This window comes from Scyliorhinus canicula, chromosome 15 (genome assembly GCF_902713615.1).
Source record: "Scyliorhinus canicula chromosome 15, sScyCan1.1, whole genome shotgun sequence".
Classification (NCBI taxonomy): Eukaryota; Metazoa; Chordata; class Chondrichthyes; order Carcharhiniformes; family Scyliorhinidae; genus Scyliorhinus; species Scyliorhinus canicula.
This window is the reverse complement of record NC_052160.1, coordinates 97,914,514-97,936,611: the sequence shown is the minus strand read 5'-3', so window position 1 is coordinate 97,936,611 and position 22,098 is coordinate 97,914,514. Positions and strand designations below refer to the sequence as shown.

Genomic DNA, 22,098 nt, shown 5'->3' with positions numbered 1-22,098 from the left:
AGAAATCATGATGGTGCCAGGAGAACAATATCGGTTTATTAAAACCATTGCGAGTACATAAAAGATTAACCCAGTTTGACTACTAACAGCTTTAGATTAAAAAGATCAGTTTCTTGAATTTATGTTATTTAACTCTGATAAATATCTTATTTGGATGGGCGACACAAACAACAATTCATGAACTACTGTTAGCTGTACATACCTCTTCCCATTCCGACTGAAAAGATGGCGATTTTTCTAGCCGCTTCTTCACCGAACTGCAGTTTGAAAGAGACTCACTACGACTTCCCAGCATATCCTCCTCAGATGGAGAACATATAATGAGCTCCGAATCCGATTTTGACAAACTTCTTGCGAATTTAAGATCGGCCTTACCCTTTCCACTTGGCCGTACCCTTTCCAAAGTACATGTCCGTCTTTCTACTTCCTTGCTGAATGGAATGTTTTTACTTTGAACAGACTTGGAGTTTGGAGGATCTGCCTGGTAGATGTTGATGGGGAGGACTGTATTATGGAATACCTGCTGTCCTTTTTGCTCAGCAGTATCTGCTGCAGCAGGGTTCTTTATACCAGTGTTCTCTGCCTGCCCTGTTGCACAGTGTTGCCTCTCTGGTAACACTCTGCTTTGCATCGCTTCAGCTTCCACTCCCACTTTGCTCAAAGCAGCTAGTAGTATGACTGGATCGTTTTGAATCTCACAGATTGGAGGTGACCCATGTAGAAGTCCTGAAAACTGCTCAGGAACGTTGGCGTCCTGAGATTCTTCTTCACTATTCATGTGATCTGGGGGGGGGGGAAGAGAGAGAAAAAAGAACAGTTTATTAAATATCCAGTCCACATAGCTGCAACAGACAGCTGATTGTGAAAGATTTCTGCAAACACAGTCACACAACATTTGTGAAATTCCAATCCCAAACTGATTTATTCAGCCTGGCAAAAGACATCGCTGACTATGTCTAGTCTTTATTAACATTACTAGCAGACACTCGCTTTATATGGTCAGAATTCTATGAATAAAATTGTAAGCTGCTCAATCAAAGGCATAGAAGAGGGTGGATGAAACAGTCAGTCCCCGAGGAAAACATTCAATTGCACAGTGAAAAATTGCAAGAGATATCAGATTGATCAATTTATACACAATGCGATCTTCATTAATAAATGTTTCCAAAAAAATCTGCAGCTCGTCTTTAAGTCAGAGTCAAGAGAATAATTTCAAATTCTTTTAATCCCAATATATATGTCGTTTGCACAGTTAACCTCTCCAAAGCTGCAGCATGCCTTTTTAAATAAGCTTGGTATATACGCAGGAAATTTCATAACATCAGAAATCAATCCTGTTGTGGAGGTTGATATCTTGCCATACCCAGAGAATTCACTGTGTTTTTAGCTGCTCTTATACTAATCTTCTTTTGACAGATTCAGGGAGACTATTCTACTGTCAAATCGGATCCCCATATCCTCGTCAAAAATTCAGATCCAGACTTTTGTAGAGCCTGCTGCAGGAATAAAGGGGCCTGATGAAGCTCTGTAAACCTGGGGAACTAGCCTCTAAGAATCCAAAGTGATATACGGTGAATATGAAAACTGCCTTTCAATCAGGTAAAATCACAAAAAATGTCATTACTAACATTTACTCAGTTGATCCTCTCCCAAGGCTACAATAGTAAAATGCATCCATTATGATAAAATATTTATATAAATAAATGATAATAATGCATGACCATTCGGATAATATATCTTGCGAGCTTGCGTAGCCATAGTGTAATAAAGATCATCAAGCATCATCACTAAATTCAAGTAACTCTAGGTTGATCTTTGAAGAAAATATAAAAACTATTTTAAACATCTGCAAAATAAACTTCTTTCTCAGCTGCAGTGGGAACATTGGTCAAATACTTTCACAGCACCGTTAAGGACATGACACTCGGTTGTTATGCTCAGCTTAGCCGCAATTTAAGTACTAAAATAATGACTAACCGAAAAGTTGAAAACAAAATTGTTGCCGTTACCCCATTTTTAATGTGCTGCATTAATAAGCAACAACCAGCTCTATATACCCAAGAGATGGCTAGCAGGTACATGTCTAACATTATTAGCTGCAGCTCTGTCATATAGCATCTCCCCACATCATTTGCCAGTTTTACAATCCAGCTCCAGGGCAAAAATACAGTCCAAATATACTTTGAAACTTCTGATTTCTGCGCATTTTTGCTTCAAACTCTTCTTACCCATTTTACCTCGTAACCCAAGTGACAATATCTTTCATATGTCAGTAAAAGTAGCTATATTTTGCACTTACTAATATATTTATACAGTATTGCCTCCTCCCCGTATCTTTCAAGCTAGATCATCGACAAGTTAAATTATACAATCTCCAGTTGTACTTATGAACAATTGCTTGAGATAGCAGAGCAAAACTGAGATGAGTTACCACTGGATGTTTTATCTCCTTTACAAGGGGTGGAAAAGACTGCAGTCCATTTGAGTGATCCAAAGATCAAAATGCATAAATATCCATCCAATTAGAATTATAGAATCCCAACAGTGCAGGAGGCCATTCGTCCCATCGAGTCTGCTGTGACATTTTGAAAGAGCACTCCACCCATGTCCACTCCCCCGTAGTCCAATCCCTCGACACCAAGGGGCAATTTATCATGGCCAACCCACCCAATTCCCACATCTTTGGATTGTGGGAGGAAACCGGAGCACTTAGAGGAAACCCACGCAGACACAGGGAGAACATACAAACTGCACACAGGCAGTGACCCAAGGCCGGAATTGAACCACAGTACCTGGCACTGTGAAGCAGCAGTGCTAACCACTCTGCCACCATACCACCCTTATCCCTTATGATTTTCTACATCATCTGCCACCACGGGCACCCTGGGCAATTCATTCCAAACTATGTTCACCACATTGCACGCTCAGTAGTTAAATTTAAACTATGCCCATCTCCCGTGTGTTTGGACAGTCCAGAGGGGTGGTTAAATGTCAACTGCTGTAAGAATACTTTAAATTGAATCTTGCTGATACACACTTGGTAGCATTTTCCTGCACCCAGCTATTAGAATTCTGGTGGAGGATCACTAGTCCATCTATTCAGCCTGAGGAATAATGCATTTGCACCAGAAAAGTGGAAAAACGGATGGGCCAAAGTTGTTTTTTACAATTAAGGTTATCTTGCATGGCGATTAAATTCTTGGGACAAACCAAGGGATTAAAAAAACCTCTTCCTGCAACTCCTGCTCAGCTTTAAGGGAAGTAATCAATGATGTTCAAGAATTATAATACAAAGATTTAAACATCCAAGTCATGATTAGCTGACAGCAACGTTGTGAAAGAGAACAGAATTATTTAAAACAGAAAGAGATGGTCTTGTCAACTAATAACCCTCCCAAAACAATCTCAGTTTTACTTTTTTCAGATTAATGCATCTTGGAACAGTTTGTGAAATGGGATTTAAGGATGGAATTATGAGAAGACACCATCTTCCATTCAAGGTCCTTGTCAGTTTAATTGTACCCAGTTAATTCAGCACTCTAACATAGCCATATTAACAAATAACCTCAAATAAGCCAGTATTACTCATAAGGTTAACAAGTCGTAATTTTTTCTTGTTCTTTTAAGAGAGTGGTGCTGAAATAGTCACTCTTTCAATCATAATCCAATTTTAATTTTTCTGGTATCTTGTTTACACGGAATCTCAGTGATTTAATTTAGTCTCAGAATTATGATCTGCAACATCTTAACGAACAAAGTTCCATGTTTACACAAGCAGATTTTAGGAGATTATCTCCAAAGCAACATGTATTTTGTTATGGCACGTAAAAACACTCAGAGCCAACATGCTGTTGGTATGTCTCTATAGGTCAGTAATGAATCTTCTCTGTCAATTACACTGCATTGCTTCTGAATTAGACCTGCTACAGAAGCCTTTCCAAAGAAGGAGTTTGCTTTGGGAAAAGACCAAATCAAAAAAGCAAAGCTACATCAACTAACATTCAGATTATTATGCCAGCCATGTAATTTAGCCCAACATCCAACTGGCTATACAATGGTAGGATAAAAGGGGAAGACAATGATCTGATGGAGGAGGAAAAGAATTAAGGTGTAAAGCTATCAAGGGACTGTGTAATGGATGGGGCCAGTACATTGCACTTTTATTTCAGGAATGTAGGTCAGACCATGCAAAGTGTCCTCCCTCTGCCAGCTGTGTGAAATGAAAATCAGCAATCACATTTGCTCATGGGTGTGGGCCGATAACTAAAATCCCTCCAATGCAACAGCATTTACTGGGGCTATCAAAATAAGGCAGTTAACTTAACTAATTCAGCGGCAGCACGGTGGCCAAGTGGTTAGCATAACCGCCTCACGGCGCTGAGGTCCCAGGTTCGATCCCGGCTCTGGGTCACTGTCCGTGTGGAGTTTGCACATTCTCCCCGTGTTTGCGTGGGTTTCGCCCCCACAACCCAAAAATGTGCAGAGTAGGTGGATTGGCCATGCTAAATTGCCCCTTAATTGGAAAAAATAATTGGGTAATCTAAATTTATAAAAAAAAACTTAACTAATTCAGATATTAGGAAATAAATGTTTAATATACATTAATCACAGAAGTTACATGGAGAGCAACTGGTTTGGAATTTTAGGTGTAACACATGGAATTACATAGGTGTAAATGTTCAATGAAGTCAGAATTAAGTTCCACTGTGATTCTTACCATAGTTGAATAACTTGGCAATTGCTGAATATATGAATAATGCATGCTGTACCATTTTAAAATGTTTTTATTGATTTTCAAAGTTTGTGATACATAGTCCAAGAATCACTGAAAGGTTAATGCTTGCTTGTTTAGAGAGCTCCTCGGAGAAACGAACAGAGACATACAAAACAGAAAGAAAAAATATACATATTTAAAGAGGAACCTTATGACTATTTACATGTCTCTCCTACCCCCGTGGCTGCGGACCCTATCTGGTTATTCCACCCTGGTTGGGCTCCCGGCATTGGCCCAGGCGTATTTTGCCCAGCATGCTCGTTTTATCCCTGTTTCGCCCTCTTGTCCTCGAGCCCATCCTCCATGGCTATGCCACCTGCATCCCGTGGTTCCCTCCTGTGGGTTTTTCTCCCCCCCACCCCACTCCTCGCACCCTGCCCCCCTCCCTCGTCTCCTCTTTCCTTTGCGTCTTGTGGAAGCTCTCTCCCGACCCATGGATAGCGAATGTTATTTTTTCCAGTCAGGTGAATTCAGACAGATCGGACAGCCAGTCTGCAGCTTTGGATGGTGCTGCCGATTGCCAGCCGAGCAGGGTTCTTCGGTGGGCGATTAGGGAGGCAAAGGCTAGGCCGCCGGCTCCTCTCCACATAAAGAGTTCTGGTTGTTCTGAGACGCCGAAGAGCACCACGTTTGGACATGGCTCCATCCTGACAACCTTGGACATTGCCTCAAAAAAGGTTGTCTCAGACAGGCCCAGAACATATGGGTGCGGTTGGCTGAGCCTCCTTGGCAACTTCACATTTGTTTTACACCTCTGGGAAGCACCTGTTCATTCGGGTTCTGGTTAAGTGCACTCTGTGTATCACCTTTAGCTGCATTAGGCTCAGCCCTGCGCACGTGGAGGTGGAGTTTAGTCTTTCGGTCAAGAGAATTTCCCCTCCCTTCCCCCCACTTCTATGCCCAGTTTTTTTTCCCATTTCTCTCATCTCATCCAGGGAGGAGAATGCCTCTTCCAACAGTCATCCATACAAGTCTCCTTTCCCCAAGAAACCCATGTTCAACAGTTCCTCTGCATCTGTGGGTATGACGTCATTTCCCTCGTCCTGTCTCCACCTTTTGAAGATGCCATCCACTGTTGTTGGCGTGAGCCAGTGGTTGTTACAGATGGGGGCCATGGTGGACATTTTGAACAGGTCAAAGTGGTACCTCAATGTTCGGGGCGTGGCTACTACCACTGAGCTTTTAAAGTGTTTGGTTGGTGGTGATGGGAATGCTGGCATGACTCGAACCCAGAGGGACAAATCTTCTCCATCTTCAACCATTCTGCTCCCGGTTCCTTTACCTATCCCCTCACTCTTTCTGCTGTGGCCGCCTAGTGATACCCCGAAAAGGCTCCAATCTCCTTCCAGAGCTTCATGATCCCTTCCATGCTTGCTCGAGTGTCTGAGGTGCAGGTCATCTGCATAGAGTCAGACTCTATGCTCTCTACCCCTTCTCTGGATACCTCACCAGTCTTTCGCTGTTCTGAGGCAATCACCAATGATTTGATTGCCAGGGCGAATAGCAGCAGGGACAGTGGGATCCCTGCCTTGTGCCTCTGTACAGACGGATGTATTTAGAGCTGGTGGTGTTGGTCCGCACGCTCACCACGGGAGCATTGCAGAGACGCTTCACCCAGGCGGTGAACTCCGATCCAAGCCCAAACCGCTTCAGTACCTCAATGAGGTATTTCCACTCGACTGTCGAAGACGTTTTACGCATACAGGGAGATGATCATTTCTGGTGTTCTCCTCCCGGATGGGGTCATTATCAAGTCCAGCAGGCACCTGATGTTTGGCATTAGCTGCCTGCCCTTGACAAAGCCCGTTTGGTCCTCTGCGTCCACCTCTCGCAGCTCTCCAGCCCCCTAGCCAGGATTCTTGCTAGAAATTTTGGTTCCACATTGAGCAGCGAGATGGGTCTGTAGGAACTTCACTCAGTCAGGTTTTGTCTTACTTGCGTATCAGCGATATCAAAGCTTGCGCCAGTATTGGTGGTAGGAAGCCCTTACAAGCGAGTCTGTGAACATCTTCTGCAAATGTGGGGCCAATGCTGGCACAAATGTTTTGTAAAAGTCTGGCGGGAATCCATCTGGTCCCAACCCCTTCCCCACCTGCATGGAGTTGATACTCCCCTTGACTTGCTCCCGTTCTAATGGTGCTTCCAGGCCCCCTCCCCCACGACTGGCATGTCGAGTCCATCAAGGAACTGCTCCATCTTGGAGTCCCCCTCGGGGGCTCGGAGGTGTACAGCCCCCGGTAGAAGACCTTGAATGTTTTGTACACCTTTTCTTGTTTACTTCCAGCATGGCTATTGTTGTCCCTAACCTGTGCTACTTCATTTGTGGCTGCCTGCTTTCTCAGCTAGTGAGCCACCAGATGGCCAGCTTTGTCTCCATGTTCGTAGAAGGTCCACCGTGTCTGCCAGAACTGGTGCTCCATTTTCCTCGTGGTGCGCAGATCAAAGTCCATTTGTAGCTTTTTCCTCTCCGCCAGAAGATCTACGGTTAGGGCAGCACGGTGGCCTAGTGGTTAGCACAACCGCCTCACGGCGCTGAGGTCCCAGGTTCGATCCCGGCTCTGGGTCACTGTCCGTGTGGAGTTTGCACGTTCTCCCTGTGTCTGCGTGGGTTTCGCCCCCACAACCCAAAAATGTGCAGAGTAGGTGGATTGGCCACGCTAAATTGCCCCTTAATTGGAAAAAATAATTGGGTAATCTAAATTTTTTTTTAAAAATCTACGGTTGGGGCTGTGTAGTACCGCCGATTCATTTCCAGTATGTCGTCGGTCAGTTGTTGCCTAACCGCTCTCTCTTCCCAGTCTCTGCACGCTTTGTAAGCAATAATCCCTCCCCTAATCACTGCCTTTAGCACCTCTCAGAATATGGAGTGCGGGGATCTCCCTGTTTTGATTACTGGTAATGTAGCCGTCTATGGCCTGAGATTTATTTAGCAAAAAGCCTCATCAGCAAGGAGGGCATTGTCCAATCTATGTGGGGGGTGTTGGGCACGACTCGTCTCCAACCTCACATCTAGCAGTGTGGAGCCTAGTCGGAGATTACAATTGCAGAGTATTCCGCTTTTACTACCCCTGAGATCACCAATGCCCCTCTATGCCATATGGGTGAGCCCCTGCACTCCGGGGTTTCCCTTTGTTTGGGGACCCTCCAAAGGGACTGTTTGCGGTGCCTATGTGTTCCTTGCTGCCCTGTGGAATCTGTTGAAGTCAGCCTAGAGCCATTCCCCCCTTGTCCCTTTGGCTATGATTCTCTGCGCCCCCCCCCCCCCCCCTTGCCCCATTGCGTTCCTCCTCATCCGCTTTTCCCTCCCCATTCACTTTCGCCCGGGTTGGTTGTATTCACCCCCACCCTTTTCCCAGATGGGAGAGGCACCGTGCATTCCCTGCCCCTCTCTTACCTCCTGGTACGGGCTTTCCAGATAGTGTGGTGGCCCCCTCCTGCTGGGGTCGAACCGAAACTCCACTTCACCCGCAACATGCCTGTTCTCCCTTCCTTCTCCTCACCCTCTCCTGCGCCCTGCTACACTCTTCCCCCCTCCTTTCTGAGCCTTCGCTCTTGCATTCAAACCGAGGCACAAATAGTCTTCACAATCCCAGTCCGCGAGGGTGTCCGCTTCATCGCAGGCTCTGCTGCTGTTTTCCAGCCCGTGTTTACGGACAAATTCGTCTGCATCCGCAGGTGCTGTGAAATAATGCAACCTGGCCTGGAAGGTGACCTAGAGCTTGGCTGGGTATAGCATTCCAAATTTTACCCCGCTTTTATACAGGACTGCTTTCGCTCCATTGAATTGCGCCCGGCGCTTGGCCAAGTCCATCCCAATGTCCTGCTAAGTCCTGATCGGGTGTCCCTCCCCGTTGCAGGATCTTGACTGCCTGGCCCAGTTCATGATTCTTTCCCGGTCTTGATACCGGTGTAATTTTGCAATTATGGCCCTTGGCTGTTCACCGGCCCTGGGCTTTTGCTGGAGTGACCTGTGGACTCGGTCTATTTCTGGCAGCTTGGGGAAGCTGTTTTTCCCCACCAGGTTGCCCAGCATCTGTGCCACATATTCCCTGGGGTTCCTGCCCTCGGTTCCCTCCGATAGGCCCATTCTGCGTAGATTCTGGCCCTACGATCGGTTCTTCTGATCTTCGATCTTGCCCTTCAGCATCCCTTGAGTGGTCAGCAACTTTGCCACCCCTATTTCCAATGCAGCTATCTGGTCGCTCTGGTCCATTGAATCTTTTTCCAACTTCCTTACGGTTGCCCAGAGTCTCCTGCTGCCTCTCCACCTTTTCCAGGGCTACCTGCATAGTGATCAGCGCCTGCGCTACCTGCACCGTTGCCCTCATATTAACTTTAATGGCCTCTTTGAGTTCCTTTGTAAGGAATTCCCTCCATCCGCTCACCGGGGAGAGGGAGCTCTGTGCACAGCCTGGTGGTCCCTCTTGGTCAGGTGTGGCTGGGGTTTCGTCGCATTGCGTGGTTGCTGTCTCCTCAGTTCATCTCTCCAGGCTTTTGTTGCCTTTTTTTTCTTTTCGTCCTCTGGAGCTACTGCTCGGCATGACTAGTCTTGATGTTGTTGGAGGAGAGCAAGGGAGTGTTTTTTTCCCATTTTGAGCGGACAATTTTAAGTACCCAAATCCAAATTTTCAGGAGGAGAGCCTCCTTTTGTGCATCTGCTCAGCACATCCCCTTCACCGGAAGTCATCATGCTATGCCATTCTTCTTTTTTTTCCAATTAAGGGCCAATTTAGCGTGGCCAATCCACCTACCCGGCATATCTTTGTTTTGTGGGTGAGACCCATGCAGATATGGGGAGAATGTGCAAACTCCATATGGACAGTGACTCGGTGCTGGGATTGAACCCGGGCACTCAGCGGCGTGAGGCAGTAGTGTTAACCACTGCACCATCGTGCCACCCCCTGCTATACCATTCTGACCTCAAAATATATTGTTGTTTCTTCAACATCACTGGACGTACCCATGTCACAAGTTCAAGGCAACAGCTCATTACCACCTGATCAATGGCAATTAGAGATGGACAATAAATGCTTGCCAAGACAGTGAAACTCACATCCCTTGAACAAATTTTTAAATTGCATGAGGTCAGGAAAGGTGCCATATACCTACGAAAAATAATCCAACTGCTTAACCTTTGGTCAGAGGAAAACTGGTGAGCAAAGGAGGTAGGATTAAATCACCACAAAGACACATTTAACGTTAGATGTGAATATCTATGGGATATCACTTGTTCCATTTCATGTTCATACAAGTTAACCAAACCCCAACAACAATCTGCAAGTGTTTCATGACACTGCTATGTGGCTGAGCCGGATGGAGATATTATGCTATATATATTGTGCAGGTACTTCACATATAAAACCTATTCAGTCACTTCCCATGGAATTTTATAAACTTCAAACTACAATAAAGTAAAATAACTTAATGTACCAGTGGCTAATAACGATTGCCATTTTTGTACAAAGCTCAAGCATACATTGATAGAAACAAAGGATCTACACAGTGCGGGCTCACGGTCTTCCCACACAGTGAACGTTGATATTATTGTGGCTTTAAAAATTGTCAAAAGAGCAGCTTGTTAGAATTAATATGTTGAAAGATTTGCTTCGAGAAGCAAGTTTCAAAGGAGTCTGCTTAAAAGATTCTAAGATACATGCCCCTTTTATATATCCACAGGAGGCAGTACAACAGGATTTCCTTAGCTGGTCAGAGTATTTTATTATTTTTCCTGTTTACCTCGCAAATTATCTATCAAAGACACAATGTTTACTTTCCTTTTAACTCTTCCTGGTATGTTTCATTTTTAATCAGAGTTTTAACTTATCACCTTTTACCCAACCAAGGAAAAGTGGGCAAAGCAAGGTTCCAACAGTTAAGTGTTCTTCAGTTTTAAAATGCTAACAAAAACAAATGCTAACAAAAACAGCTATTAATTGGACCGGCACTTCTACCCGACATTGCTCCTGCTTAATCTAAATATCTAATTTTTCAATAAGGAATACACTTTTATTGTCTGCAACTGTTACAAAAGCAGTGCACTCTTAAGGAACAATCCAAGACAGGAGCTCAGCATTGGTATAAACATTCTGAACTATAACTATCTAGTCACAAAACATTCCAAAATTGGTTTTTGAAAGTTAGCATCTGATGAAGAGATTAATCAGGACTACAATTTTCTCTGCATCCAAAATTAGATGCAGAAACTTCAGATTTTATTGGTTAGCCTCAACACCTAGTAGTAAAATGATGCGTGTTTTCTTGGCAGAAAGAAACAATCTAAGGTTCAGATCTCCCAAGCAGTGGCAATGATGGATTCCGTCTGCAAATTCCCCTGACTGTATGTAGCTGCACATTTCTTCAGGAGTCTTCTGGTTTTCAAAGTAACAACAGCGTATCATCCCTTGGGGAGCTCCATCAGAGCGCAAGAGAATGTTTTTTTGGAGGGGAGGGGGGTTCACACCCCATTTTACACCATCTACTGTATGGCAAGTTTTAAAAGTCCAGTCTTTGAATTATAGTGAATGGTTAAGTGCATCAGTGGATAAGTGAGTAGGGCAGGTAGTCAAGTCAAGGATAGTCAGTTCTAGTTCAGTAGAGTAGCTGGGTTGTCAGGAGAGGTAGTCAGTTTGATCAGCGAGTAGGCAGGTCTGGTCAAGGTATAGTCAAGTAGAGGGTAGTGGGATCTGGGGAGGTAGTTAGATCGGGTCAGAGGATGGTCAGGTTGGATCGTGGGTGATAGTTGGTTTGGGATTGGGGGCTTTCCTTTTTTGTTGAAAATATTTTTATTGAGCTTTTCACTTTTTATATCACAAATTCACAGGGCCAAACAAGACCAACACATACCGTATATACTCGCGTATCATGCGATCTCGCGTATCATGCGACCCCTAAATTTTCGTCCCCAAAACATGATTTTATGCTATATCTCATGTATCATGCGAGTCACTTTTTTGGAAATTAATGCCCAAACTAAAACTTCCAAATGGTATCATTGTGGATTCTGCAGAGTGGATTCTGTTGTGAAAGCTGTTCGCGAATCGAACAGCTTTCCAGCTGGCTTGGACTAGCGTCGTTCAGCCACTTGATGTATCCATTCATAAAAACAGCAAGTAAAACACCCGCAAATTTTGTATCGCAAAAAGACGGCCATGTATTGAATAAACTACCCATATGATCAGGAAGACAACCTGAACAAAGAACCAATAGTCGTTAATGATTTGGATACTACTCTACAGATTTTGACCACAGCATTCTGATGGGAAGATGTTCAGCCACTTGACGTATCCATTCATAAAAACAGCAAGTAAAACACCCGCGAATTTTGTATCTCGCGTATCATGCGACCCCCCCAAATTTAGGTTACAATTTAGGTCTTCAAAAACGCATGATACGCGGGTATATACGGTATATCAAAAGAAGAAATTCTAACCGACAGTTGTGACAATAGCCACCCTTAACGGAAATACTTCTCTTGCAGACATTACATTGCCAGACTTGGTGAAAACACGTTATTTCCAGTGGTTAATGTATATTGTGGGTCAGACATTAATTTGCCAGAAAACCAGTCCTTGTAGTTTTCCTCCCTTCTATCCGTCTCCCGTCTTTCTCTTGGATACATTCATCGTTTCCCCCCTTTCTTTTTCTTCCTTGTTCCGTGACTTGCTCTGTGTGTTTCCATCCACCCACCCAATCCTTCCCCCACCTCACCCTCCCGACTGGTTGCTGGCCAGGAACAGGTCTCGAAACAAGTTGGTGAACTGCTTTCACGTCTGGGAAAGTCTTCTTCCGAGGCATAGGCCAGGGCATCAGCACCACCGGTTGTCCGGTTCCTTGACCCATCCCCATACACTTTCTGCGGTGCCCACCCAGTGGTAGAACTGGAGGTTCGGGATGGCCAGGCCTCCCACATTCAAGGGAAGAACCTGGGTAGCACGTGCATCTTGATCATCGGCATTCTCCCTGAAAGGGAGGGTGGGAGTGAGCCTCACCTCTATCCTTTTTAACTTCTTCCACCAGACTCGGTTCCATGTCCAGTCGTGGGCTATTTGAGTCCCCAAGTAGTTGAATTTTGGTCTGGGCCAGTTTAAACGGCAGTCCCCCCCTGATCTATATTCCTCCTTGCTTCGTTATGTTATTTCTTCACCAAATGCACGAGTATGAGGCCAGATGTCCTTCAGCCATCTTCCCTCTTAACCTCCTTTCTTTGGTTATCTATTTTCCTCAGAGATTTTTGCTTTTGGAATTTAATTTAATTTTCTTTTTAAAACATTTTTATCTCTCTGTCTTATCAGTGTTACAAATTACAAACTCTACCGCCTAGATGTTAGTATGCCCTTGCCTAACTTGCCACGAAAACAGACAATATAATCAGTTGACTTCAAAATTGCTTTTCTTATTAAAGTTGTCTCAACTGAAAACACATTAACTCATTCCATTAACCCCTTTCTTTCAGGTTCTCACCTCCCTAAAGTCATGTCTAAAGTGTATAGAACACAAAATGCAATTCACAAAAGATGTGCAATCAGAACACTGCTACTATTCTTGTATCACACTGCTTAAAAATAAAATACAGATTTTAATTTATTGAAATTTCAGGAATTAGTCCCCTTAAAATAAGCTATAAATTGAAAATTCAGGATATGAAAGAAAAAGAATGATTAAAATTATTAATAAATATTGGTCTACCAGCTCTAATATATTACATTTTTTAAAGTCATGATGCACTTTGTCTCAGACGTTATCCATAGCAGGGATCCGAAGAAATAGTCCATATCAGTCATGTCACAGACCAAGGCAGAATATTGCAGAGATGGAACAGACAAGGGAATGAACGAGCCTCCAAGAGCAAATCCTAAAGATCAATACTGCATCAGTAAGTGAAGCAAGCCATGGTTCATAGACAAAGAATCTATATAGACTGAAAAATCCTTCAAAGACTTCTGAAGAATTAAGAGACCCAGAATGGAATGTATGACTTCCATTTGCACTCTGACCCTGCTAGATATAACCTATACCTGATAGTTGAATCTCATCCAAAAACCTGAAGTGAAACGTAGCCATAAAAACAGGTGGGAAAGCCAAACCCAGACAAATTCATTCATTCCGGCTTTGAATTGCAGATTTAAATACCAAATGACTGACCCTTGGCCACATTCTTGAATTCGGTCTCACCCATGAGATCCCTGTAATTCTTCTCACATCTTCACAGTCCTCAACACTGCTATGAGAAGCTGCACAGGGCAAGGAAATTGCAACGGTGCAAGCTTCCTCAGAAACAAGTTATGCTCCAGATAACCAGGGAATTGGGATAGAAAGAACATTTAGGACGACTGAAGTTAAGTGAACAGAGATCAAGATATTGTTCAGAAGAATGCAATGAAGAGTAAACAAGTACCGAGTTAAAGAGATAATTGTAACACTTGATGCTATTTTAATACAGTCTGGGAATCGAGATTTAAAGCAACTGTGGATAGTTGGCACAGCAATCAAGACAATGAAATCCTAATGGGGTCGGTGTAAAATCCTGGACTGGATTAGCTGTTAAAATTGGAGCGGAAGCTTTATTTAAGAGTCATTTGTAAAAGCTGGTCTGAATGCAAACCAGTAAGGAAAAGTATTATTGTGAAAGGAGATTTTAAAGAATGTTTTTGGGAGTGGAGTTTGGAAACTCTCATAGCACAATCATCGGTTCAGAGTGGAGTGTGTGCATTTGACCACAGTCAGTCTGTGGGCTTAAAAAGAACTTTGTGTTAATTGGGCCGTTGCAGTTAAGATGTACTTTATAATCCGTGTTAGTCTTAAAATCGGTGTGTATTTGTTAAGCTAAGGGAGGAGTAAAGGAGTATTGTATAATAATCTAACTTTTCATGTTTACTGAATGTTGTTTTTCTCGTTGTTAAAAGTAATTAGCGGTCTTGTGACTACATTCTTCCACGTTTTATATAAGAACAAGTTACAGTCTTTTGAGCCAAGGTTCCATTCTGGAATCTTCCTGCCATAACATCATGGATGTTCAATATGCATAAAAATAATGAAGTCTCTTCACATTTCATGAGATTTATTAATTTTATGCATCAAAAGTACATTTAAAGATACTCTTCATACTCTGTTCGACACCATAGTAGGCTTCTGACTAGCCACAAGAGTTAGAATGAAAGTACTGAATGTTTCAAAATTCATCATCATTTAAAGGTGTTAGCTTGGCATACCAGGAGGGTAGCTGGAGAAAACTTTGGGGGCAAAGAAACAGTTCTTATATGATCAAGAGAACAGAATACATTTGGTGTTATACTGCAAGCACATTTTTGAGCTTTCAGCTGAGGTAATAGAGATCATTCCAGGCAACAAGATGACAAATCAAAAGCTTACATCTACTTAGCATTTGATTTCAATGAATGTTAGCTGTAACATTGGACACAAGTTCACTGAACAATGCCTTCACTTCTGGAGCAGCCTATTTGTTATCCAGGATTAAGGCTTCGAGTTTTTCAAGCCAATGTGAATGCAGACTTGAACTGCTTAAGAGATGACATTGCTTCTCAGAGGTTGGTTGTGATATTTCTCAGGTCCACACATGGAGTTCCAACTGTCATAGCTCACTTACACTTCAAGATGATTTATAGTATAACCAACCTTCAACAGAATAAGCAAGCTGCAACTGGAACGCAGAAGCCTCTGCCAACAATTGCTACGCAGCAAAGAAAATATATTAAAGGTCATAAGCATGGTTGAGAAACAGGGCTGTACAAAGACTAAATCTGTATTTTTGCCTGCCATTTACATCCAAAACAAGGCTACACAATGCTTCATTCATCATGACTAAATCAGTCTCCTATTAACTGCATTTGCTCCAAAATGAATACTAACTGTCCCTTAGGGCTAAACTTAAGGCAAGAACCTATTCATCTGAAAGGATATTTTTTGTTTTGATGATTTTCTTAGTCTGTTATCCTTAAGTGAACCATGATGCTGATGTTTCACTTAGCATATTGTGAGATAATGCCAAAGCTATTCCTTTGAGGTAACATTATTTCATATTATATTATACCCAGGAAGTTGGGAAGATTTGCTTCTTCAGTGCCTTGTAGATGAAATAACTTAATCCATATGGTCCATTAAAGCAGCTGCAATGGAGATTTCCTGTTAGACCAGGAGAGAACTGAATTGGATCCCTTAGTCCTCAAGGTTATCTATTTTATGCTCATAGTCTTATCAGACCAACTGATGATGCAAACATTTTATTTAAAGAGATTAGAGTGATACAGATAACTCAAGAATATTGTAGAGGCTAGGTAGAATCAGGGACATTGCTATGAAGGCCTGAAGACCTAATAAAGAATATTCAATGGTCCTGCTGGGTACAAGTATATTCCATAGTTGACAAGGACTTGGGATGTGGCAATTTATTTCCAGAGGTGGGCTTGCGCTATTCTCTCTCTCTGCCTCCCTGGGCTTGCGCTGCTCTCTCTCTGCCTCACTGAGCTGGCGCTGCTCTCTCTGCCTCGTCGGGCTTGCACTGCTCTCTCTGCCTCACCGGGCTTGCGCTGCTCTCTCTCTGCCTTGCTGGGCTTGCGCTGTTCGCTCTCTCTGCCTCGACGGGCTTGTGCTGCTCTCTCTCTCTCTGCCTCGGCGGGTTTGTGCTGTTCCCTCTCTCTCTGCCTCACTGTGCTTGCGCAGCGCTCTCTCTGCCTCACTGTGCCTGCGCTGTTCCCTCTCTCTCTGCCTCACTGGGCTTGCGCTGCTCTCTGACTCGTTGGGCATGCACTGCTCTCTCTTTGCCGCGCCAAGCTTAGACTGCTCGCTCTGCCTTTCTGGGCTTCCGCTGCTCTCTGTCTCTCTCTGGGCTTGCGCTGCTCTCTCTCTCTGCCTCACGGGATTGCCCTGCTACCTCTCTCTCTGTGCCGCACCGGTATTGAGCTGCTCTCTCTCTCTCTCTCTCTGCCTTGCTGAGCTTGCGCTGCTCTCTCTCTCTAGGCTTACGCTGCTCTCTCTTTCTCTGCCTCGCCGGGCTTGCGCTGCTCTCTCTCTCTGCCTCATTGGGCTTGCGCTGCTCTCTCTCTCTCTCTGCCTCATTGGGCTTGCGCTGCTTTCTCTTTCTCTGCCTCACCGGGCTTACGCTGCTCAGTCTCACTCTCTGCCTCGCCGGGCTTGAGCTGTTCTCTCTCTCTGCCTCGCCGGGCTTGCGCTGTTTTCTCTCTCTGCCTCGCCGGGCTTGCACTGTTCTCTCTCTCTGCCTCACTGGGCTTGCGCTGCTCTCTCTCTGCCTCGCTGGGCTTGCGCTGCTCTCTCTGCCTCATTGGACATGCACTGCTGCGCCAAGCGTAGACTGCTCGCTCTGCCTCATTGGGCTTGCGCTGCTTTCTCTTTCTCTGCCTCACCGGGCTTACGCTGCTCACTCTCACTCTCTGCCTCGCCGGGCTTGAGCTGTTCTCTCTCTCTGCCTCGCCAGGCTTGCGCTGATTTCTCTCTCTGCCTCGCCGGGCTTGCACTGTTCTCTCTCTCTGCCTCACTGGGCTTGCGCTGCTCTCTCTCTGCCTCGCTGGGCTTGCGCTGCTCTCTCTGCCTCATTGGACATGCACTGCTGCGCCAAGCGTAGACTGCTCGCTCTGCCTCATTGGGCTTGCGCTGCTTTCTCTTTCTCTGCCTCACCGGGCTTACGCTGCTCACTCTCACTCTCTGCTTGTGCTGCTCTCTCTCTGCCTCACCAGGATTTCCCTGCTGCCTCTCTCTCTGTGCCGCACCGGTGTTGAGTTGTTCTCTCTCTCTGCCTCGCTGAGCTTGCGTTGCTCTCTCTCGGCTTACGCTACTCACTCTCGGCTGGCGCTGCTCTCTCTCTCTCTAGGCTTGCGCTGCTCTCTCGCTCTAGGCTTGCGCTGCTCTCTCTCTCTCTAGGCTTGCGCTGCCCTCTCTCACTCTAGGCTTGTGCTGCTCTCTCTCTCTCGGCTTGCGCTGCTCTCTCTCGCTCTAGGCTTGCGCTGCTCTCTCTCTCTCTAGGCTTGCACTGCTCTCTCTCTAGGCTTGCGCTGCTCTCTCTCTCTCTAGGCTTGCACTGCTCTCTCTCTCTCTCTCTAGGCTTGCGCTGCTCTCTCTCTCTCTAGGCTTGCGCTGCCCTCTCTCTCTCTCGGCTTGCGCTGCCCTCTCTCTCTCTTGGCTTGCGCTGCTCTCTCTCTCTCTAGGCTTGCGCTGCTCTCTCTCTCTCTAGGCTTGCGCTGCTCTCTCTCTCTAGGCTTGCGCTACTCTCTCTCTCTCTAGGCTTGCGCTACTCTCTCTCTCTCTCTAGGCTTGCGCTGCTCTCTCTCTCTCTAGGCTTGCGCTGCTCTCTCTGCCTCACTGGGCTTGCGCTGCTATCTCTGCTTCACTGGGCTTGCGTTGCTCTCTCTCTGCCTCACTGGGCTTGCGTTGTTCTCACTCTCTGCCTCGCCGGGCTTGCGCTGCTCTCTCTCTCCGCCTCGCCGGGCTTGCGTTGTTCTCATTCTCTGCCTTGCCGGGCTTGCGCTGCTCTCTCTCACTCTCTGCCTCGCCGAGCTTGCGCTGCTCTCTCTCTCTGCCTTGCTGGGCTTGCGCTGCTCTCTCACTCTCTGCCTCGCCGGGCTTGCGCTGCTCTCTCACTCTCTGCCTCGCCGGGCTTGCGCTGCTGTCTCTCACTCTCTGCCTCGCCGGGCTTGCGCTGCTCTCTCTCACTCTGCCTCGCCGAGCTTGCGCTGCTCTCTCACTCTCTGCCTCGCCGGGCTTGCGCTGCTCTCTCACTCTCTGCCTCGCCGGGCTTGCGCTGCTCTCTCTCACTCTCTGCCTCGCCGGACTTGCGCTGCTCTCTCACTCTCTGCCTCGCCGGGCTTGCGCTGCTCTCTCTCACTCTCTGCCTTGCCGGGCTTGCGCTGTTCTCACTCTCTGCCTCGCCGGGCTTGCGCTGCTCTCTCTCACTCTCTGCCTCGCCAGGCTTGCGCTGCTCTCTCACTCTCTGCCTTGCCGGGCTTGCGCTGCTCTCTCACTCTCTGCCTCGCCGAGCTTGCGCTGCTCTCTCACTCTCTGCCTCGCCAGGCTTGCGCTGCTCTCTCACTCTCTGCCTCGCCGGGCTTGCGCTGCTCTCTCACTCTCTGCCTCGCCGAGCTTGCGCTGCTCTCTCACTCTCTGCCTCGCCGAGCTTGCGCTGCTCTCTCACTCTCTGCCTCGCCGGGCTTGCGCTGCTCTCTCACTCTCTGCCTCGCCGGGCTTGCGCTGCTCTCTCACTCTCTGCCTCGCCGGGCTTGCGCTGCTCTCTCACTCTCTGCCTCGCCGGACTTGCGCTGCTCTCTCACTCTGCCTTGCTGGGCTTGCGCTGCTCTCTCACTCTCTGCCTCGCCGGGCTTGCGCTGCTCTCTCACTCTCTGCCTCGCCGGGCTTGCGCTGCTGTCTCTCACTCTCTGCCTCGCCGGGCTTGCGCTGCTCTCTCTCACTCTGCCTCGCCGGGCTTGCGCTGCTCTCTCACTCTCTGCCTCGCCGGGCTTGCGCTGCTCTCTCACTCTCTGCCTCGCCGGGCTTGCGCTGCTCTCTCTCACTCTCTGCCTCGCCGGACTTGCGCTGCTCTCTCACTCTCTGTCTCGCCGAGCTTGCGCTGCTCTCTCACTCTGCCTCGCCGGGCTTGCGCTGCTCTCTCTCACTCTGCCTCGCCGAGCTTGCGCTGCTCTCTCACTCTCTGCCTCGACGGGCTTGCGCTGCTCTCTCACTCTCTGCCTCGCCGGGCTTGCGCTGCTCTCTCACTCTCTGCCTCGCCGGGCTTGCGCTGCTCTCTCTCACTCTCTGCCTCGCCGGACTTGCGCTGCTCTCTCACTCTCTGTCTCGCCGAGCTTGCGCTGCTCTCTCACTCTGCCTCGCCGAACTTGCGCTGCTCTCTCACTCTCTGCCTCGCCGGGCTTGCGCTGCTCTCTCACTCTCTGCCTCGCCAGGCTTGCGCTGCTCTCTCACTCTCTGCCTCGCCGGGCTTGCGCTGCTCTCTCTCACTCTCTGCCTCGACGGGCTTGCGCTGCTCTCTCACTCTGCCTCGCCGGGCTTGCGCTGCTCTCTCACTCTCTGCCTCGCCGGGCTTGCGCTGCTCTCTCTCTCTGCCTCGCCGGGCTTGCGCTGCTCTCACTCTCTGCCTCGCCCAGCTTGTGCTGCTCTCTCTCACTCTCTGCCTCGCCGGGCTTGCGCTGCTCTCTCACTCTCTGCCTCGCCGGGCTTGCGCTGCTCTCTCTCTCTGCCTCATTGGGCTTGCGCTGCTTTCTCTTTCTCACCGGGCTTACGCTGCTCTCTCTCACTCTCTGCCTCGCCGGGCTTGCGCTGTTCTCTCTCTCTGCCTCGCCGGGCTTGCGCTGTTCTCTCTCTCTGCCTTGCCGGGCTTGCACTGTTCTCTCTCTCTGCCTCACTGGGCTTGCGCTGCTCTCTACCTCAGCGGGGTTGCGCTGCTCTCTCTCTGCCTCGCTGGGCTTGCGCTGCTCTCTCTCTGCCTCATTGGGCATGCACTGCTGCGCCAAGCGTAGACTGCTCGCTCAGCCGCGCTGGGCTTGCGCTGCTCTCTCTTTGCCTCACCGGGCTTGCGCTGCTCTCTCTCACTCTCTGCCTCGCCGAGCTTACGCTGCTCTCTCTCACTCTTTGCCTCACCGAGCTTGCGCTGCTCTCTCTCTCTGCCTCGCCGGGCTTGCGCTGTTCTCTCTCTCTGCCTCATTGGGCTTGCGCTGCTCTCTCTCCCTCTCTGCCCAGCCAGGTTGGAGTGTTCTCCCTCTGTCTTAGCCAGCTTACAGTTCACACCCTCTGCCTTGCCCAGAATGTGGTCGTGTTTCTCCGCCTCGCCCAGTCTTTGCTGCCTACTTTCCTCCTCACCCAGGTTGTGCTGCTCGCCCACACCTTGTCCAGATTGGGCACCCGCCGCCTCACCCAGATTGTTGTTCATCCTTCGCCATGCCCACATTGTGCTGCTCTCCCTTGGTCTTTTCCTCCCCCAAGATTATATTGCTCACTTTCTCCCCTTAGATTGTGTTATCCACTCCATCCACCAGTTTGGGTTGCACTCTCTCACTTGCCCAGAATATCAACCCACATCTCAGTTTGGGCATCCCTGTTCCCCTTCCCCAGTTTGTGCTGCAAGTTTAGGATTTAGAGTTTTCAGGTAATTTCCATTGGTCCCAAAGCTGCCATCTTCTTAGAAAATGAGATGTTCCAAATAGCAGGATGATCAGCAGGGCCCAGACATCACAAATTAGCTGAACGTCATGATATTCAGGATGTTATGTATGCAGGAAATATTCATAAAAGGGGAATTTATCTCAACTCGCCAGGGGCAGCACTTCCTGTAGATTCTCGCCAAAAGCGTGAATTTTGGGAACTCTAACCTTGGAACTCTAACCTTGGGTTTCTTCTTGGTCTGTGTGGTTCAATTAGTGGATGAAGTCACTGTAGTGGATCAATGAGCAGATTACCACGGTCAGGGTCTTGAAATGCTGGATGGTTGCCTCATGTTAGAAAATGCAGCACACTTGTTTCAGTGAAGACTTCAGCGGAAGGGGAAATATATCACGTTGCGGTGCGATGATTTTGTAGGTATAGTAAAATGCTTATTTAGTGATAATTATCAGTTAATCATACAACGTCCAAAGTTATTAATTGTTTTGAGTTTGACACTGCAGTATAATCATACTTATTTAGCATATTTGCACATTAAAGGAAAAACCTTGCACAAACTAACATAATTTAATCTTGTGGCAATACATTTGCATGCAATCCTTTTGAAGACATCAGCCGGAATTTTCAAGCCTGTCACTCTGATGAGATCTTCGAGTGCCACCAATTGTACACCCCTCCCCGGGTTTCCTGGCAGCAAGGTGTGCATTCAATGGGAAATGCCATTGACAACGGCGGGACCAGAAGAATCCGCTACCGGCCAATGCCGGGCCATTTCGGCTACCACAAAACACACAAGGTGGGTTGCGCAGAAATTCCCACCTGTCTCAATGTTCCATCACAATTGCTGCTCCTGATGAAGAGCAACCATTGCCACAGGATTCTACCATACATAGTTCAAAAGACATACGAGGTTGAACATAGAACATAGAACGATACAGCGCAGTACAGGCCCTTCGGCCCACGATGTTGCACAGACATGGGAAGTCAAAAACTAAAGGCCATCTAACCTACACTATGCCATTATCATCCATATGCTTATCCAATAAACTTTTAAATGCCCTCAATGTTGGCGAGTTCACTACTGTTGCAGGTAGGGCATTCCACGGCCTCACCACTCTTTGCGTAAAAAACCTACCTCTGACCTCTGTCCTATATCTATTACCCCTCAATTTATGGCTATGTCCCCTCGT

At 47.1% G+C, this 22,098-nt stretch overlaps 1 protein-coding gene across 1 annotated transcript in view; it reads right to left on the bottom strand.

The window, feature by feature from the left end:
* LOC119978169 (ankyrin repeat and SAM domain-containing protein 1A-like) overlaps positions 1–22,098 on the bottom strand; it is a 581,433-nt gene that overhangs the window by 258,243 nt on the left and 301,092 nt on the right. The window contains 1 exon segment of the mRNA XM_038819603.1: positions 203–783. Coding sequence (XP_038675531.1) covers positions 203–783 — 581 coding nt within the window.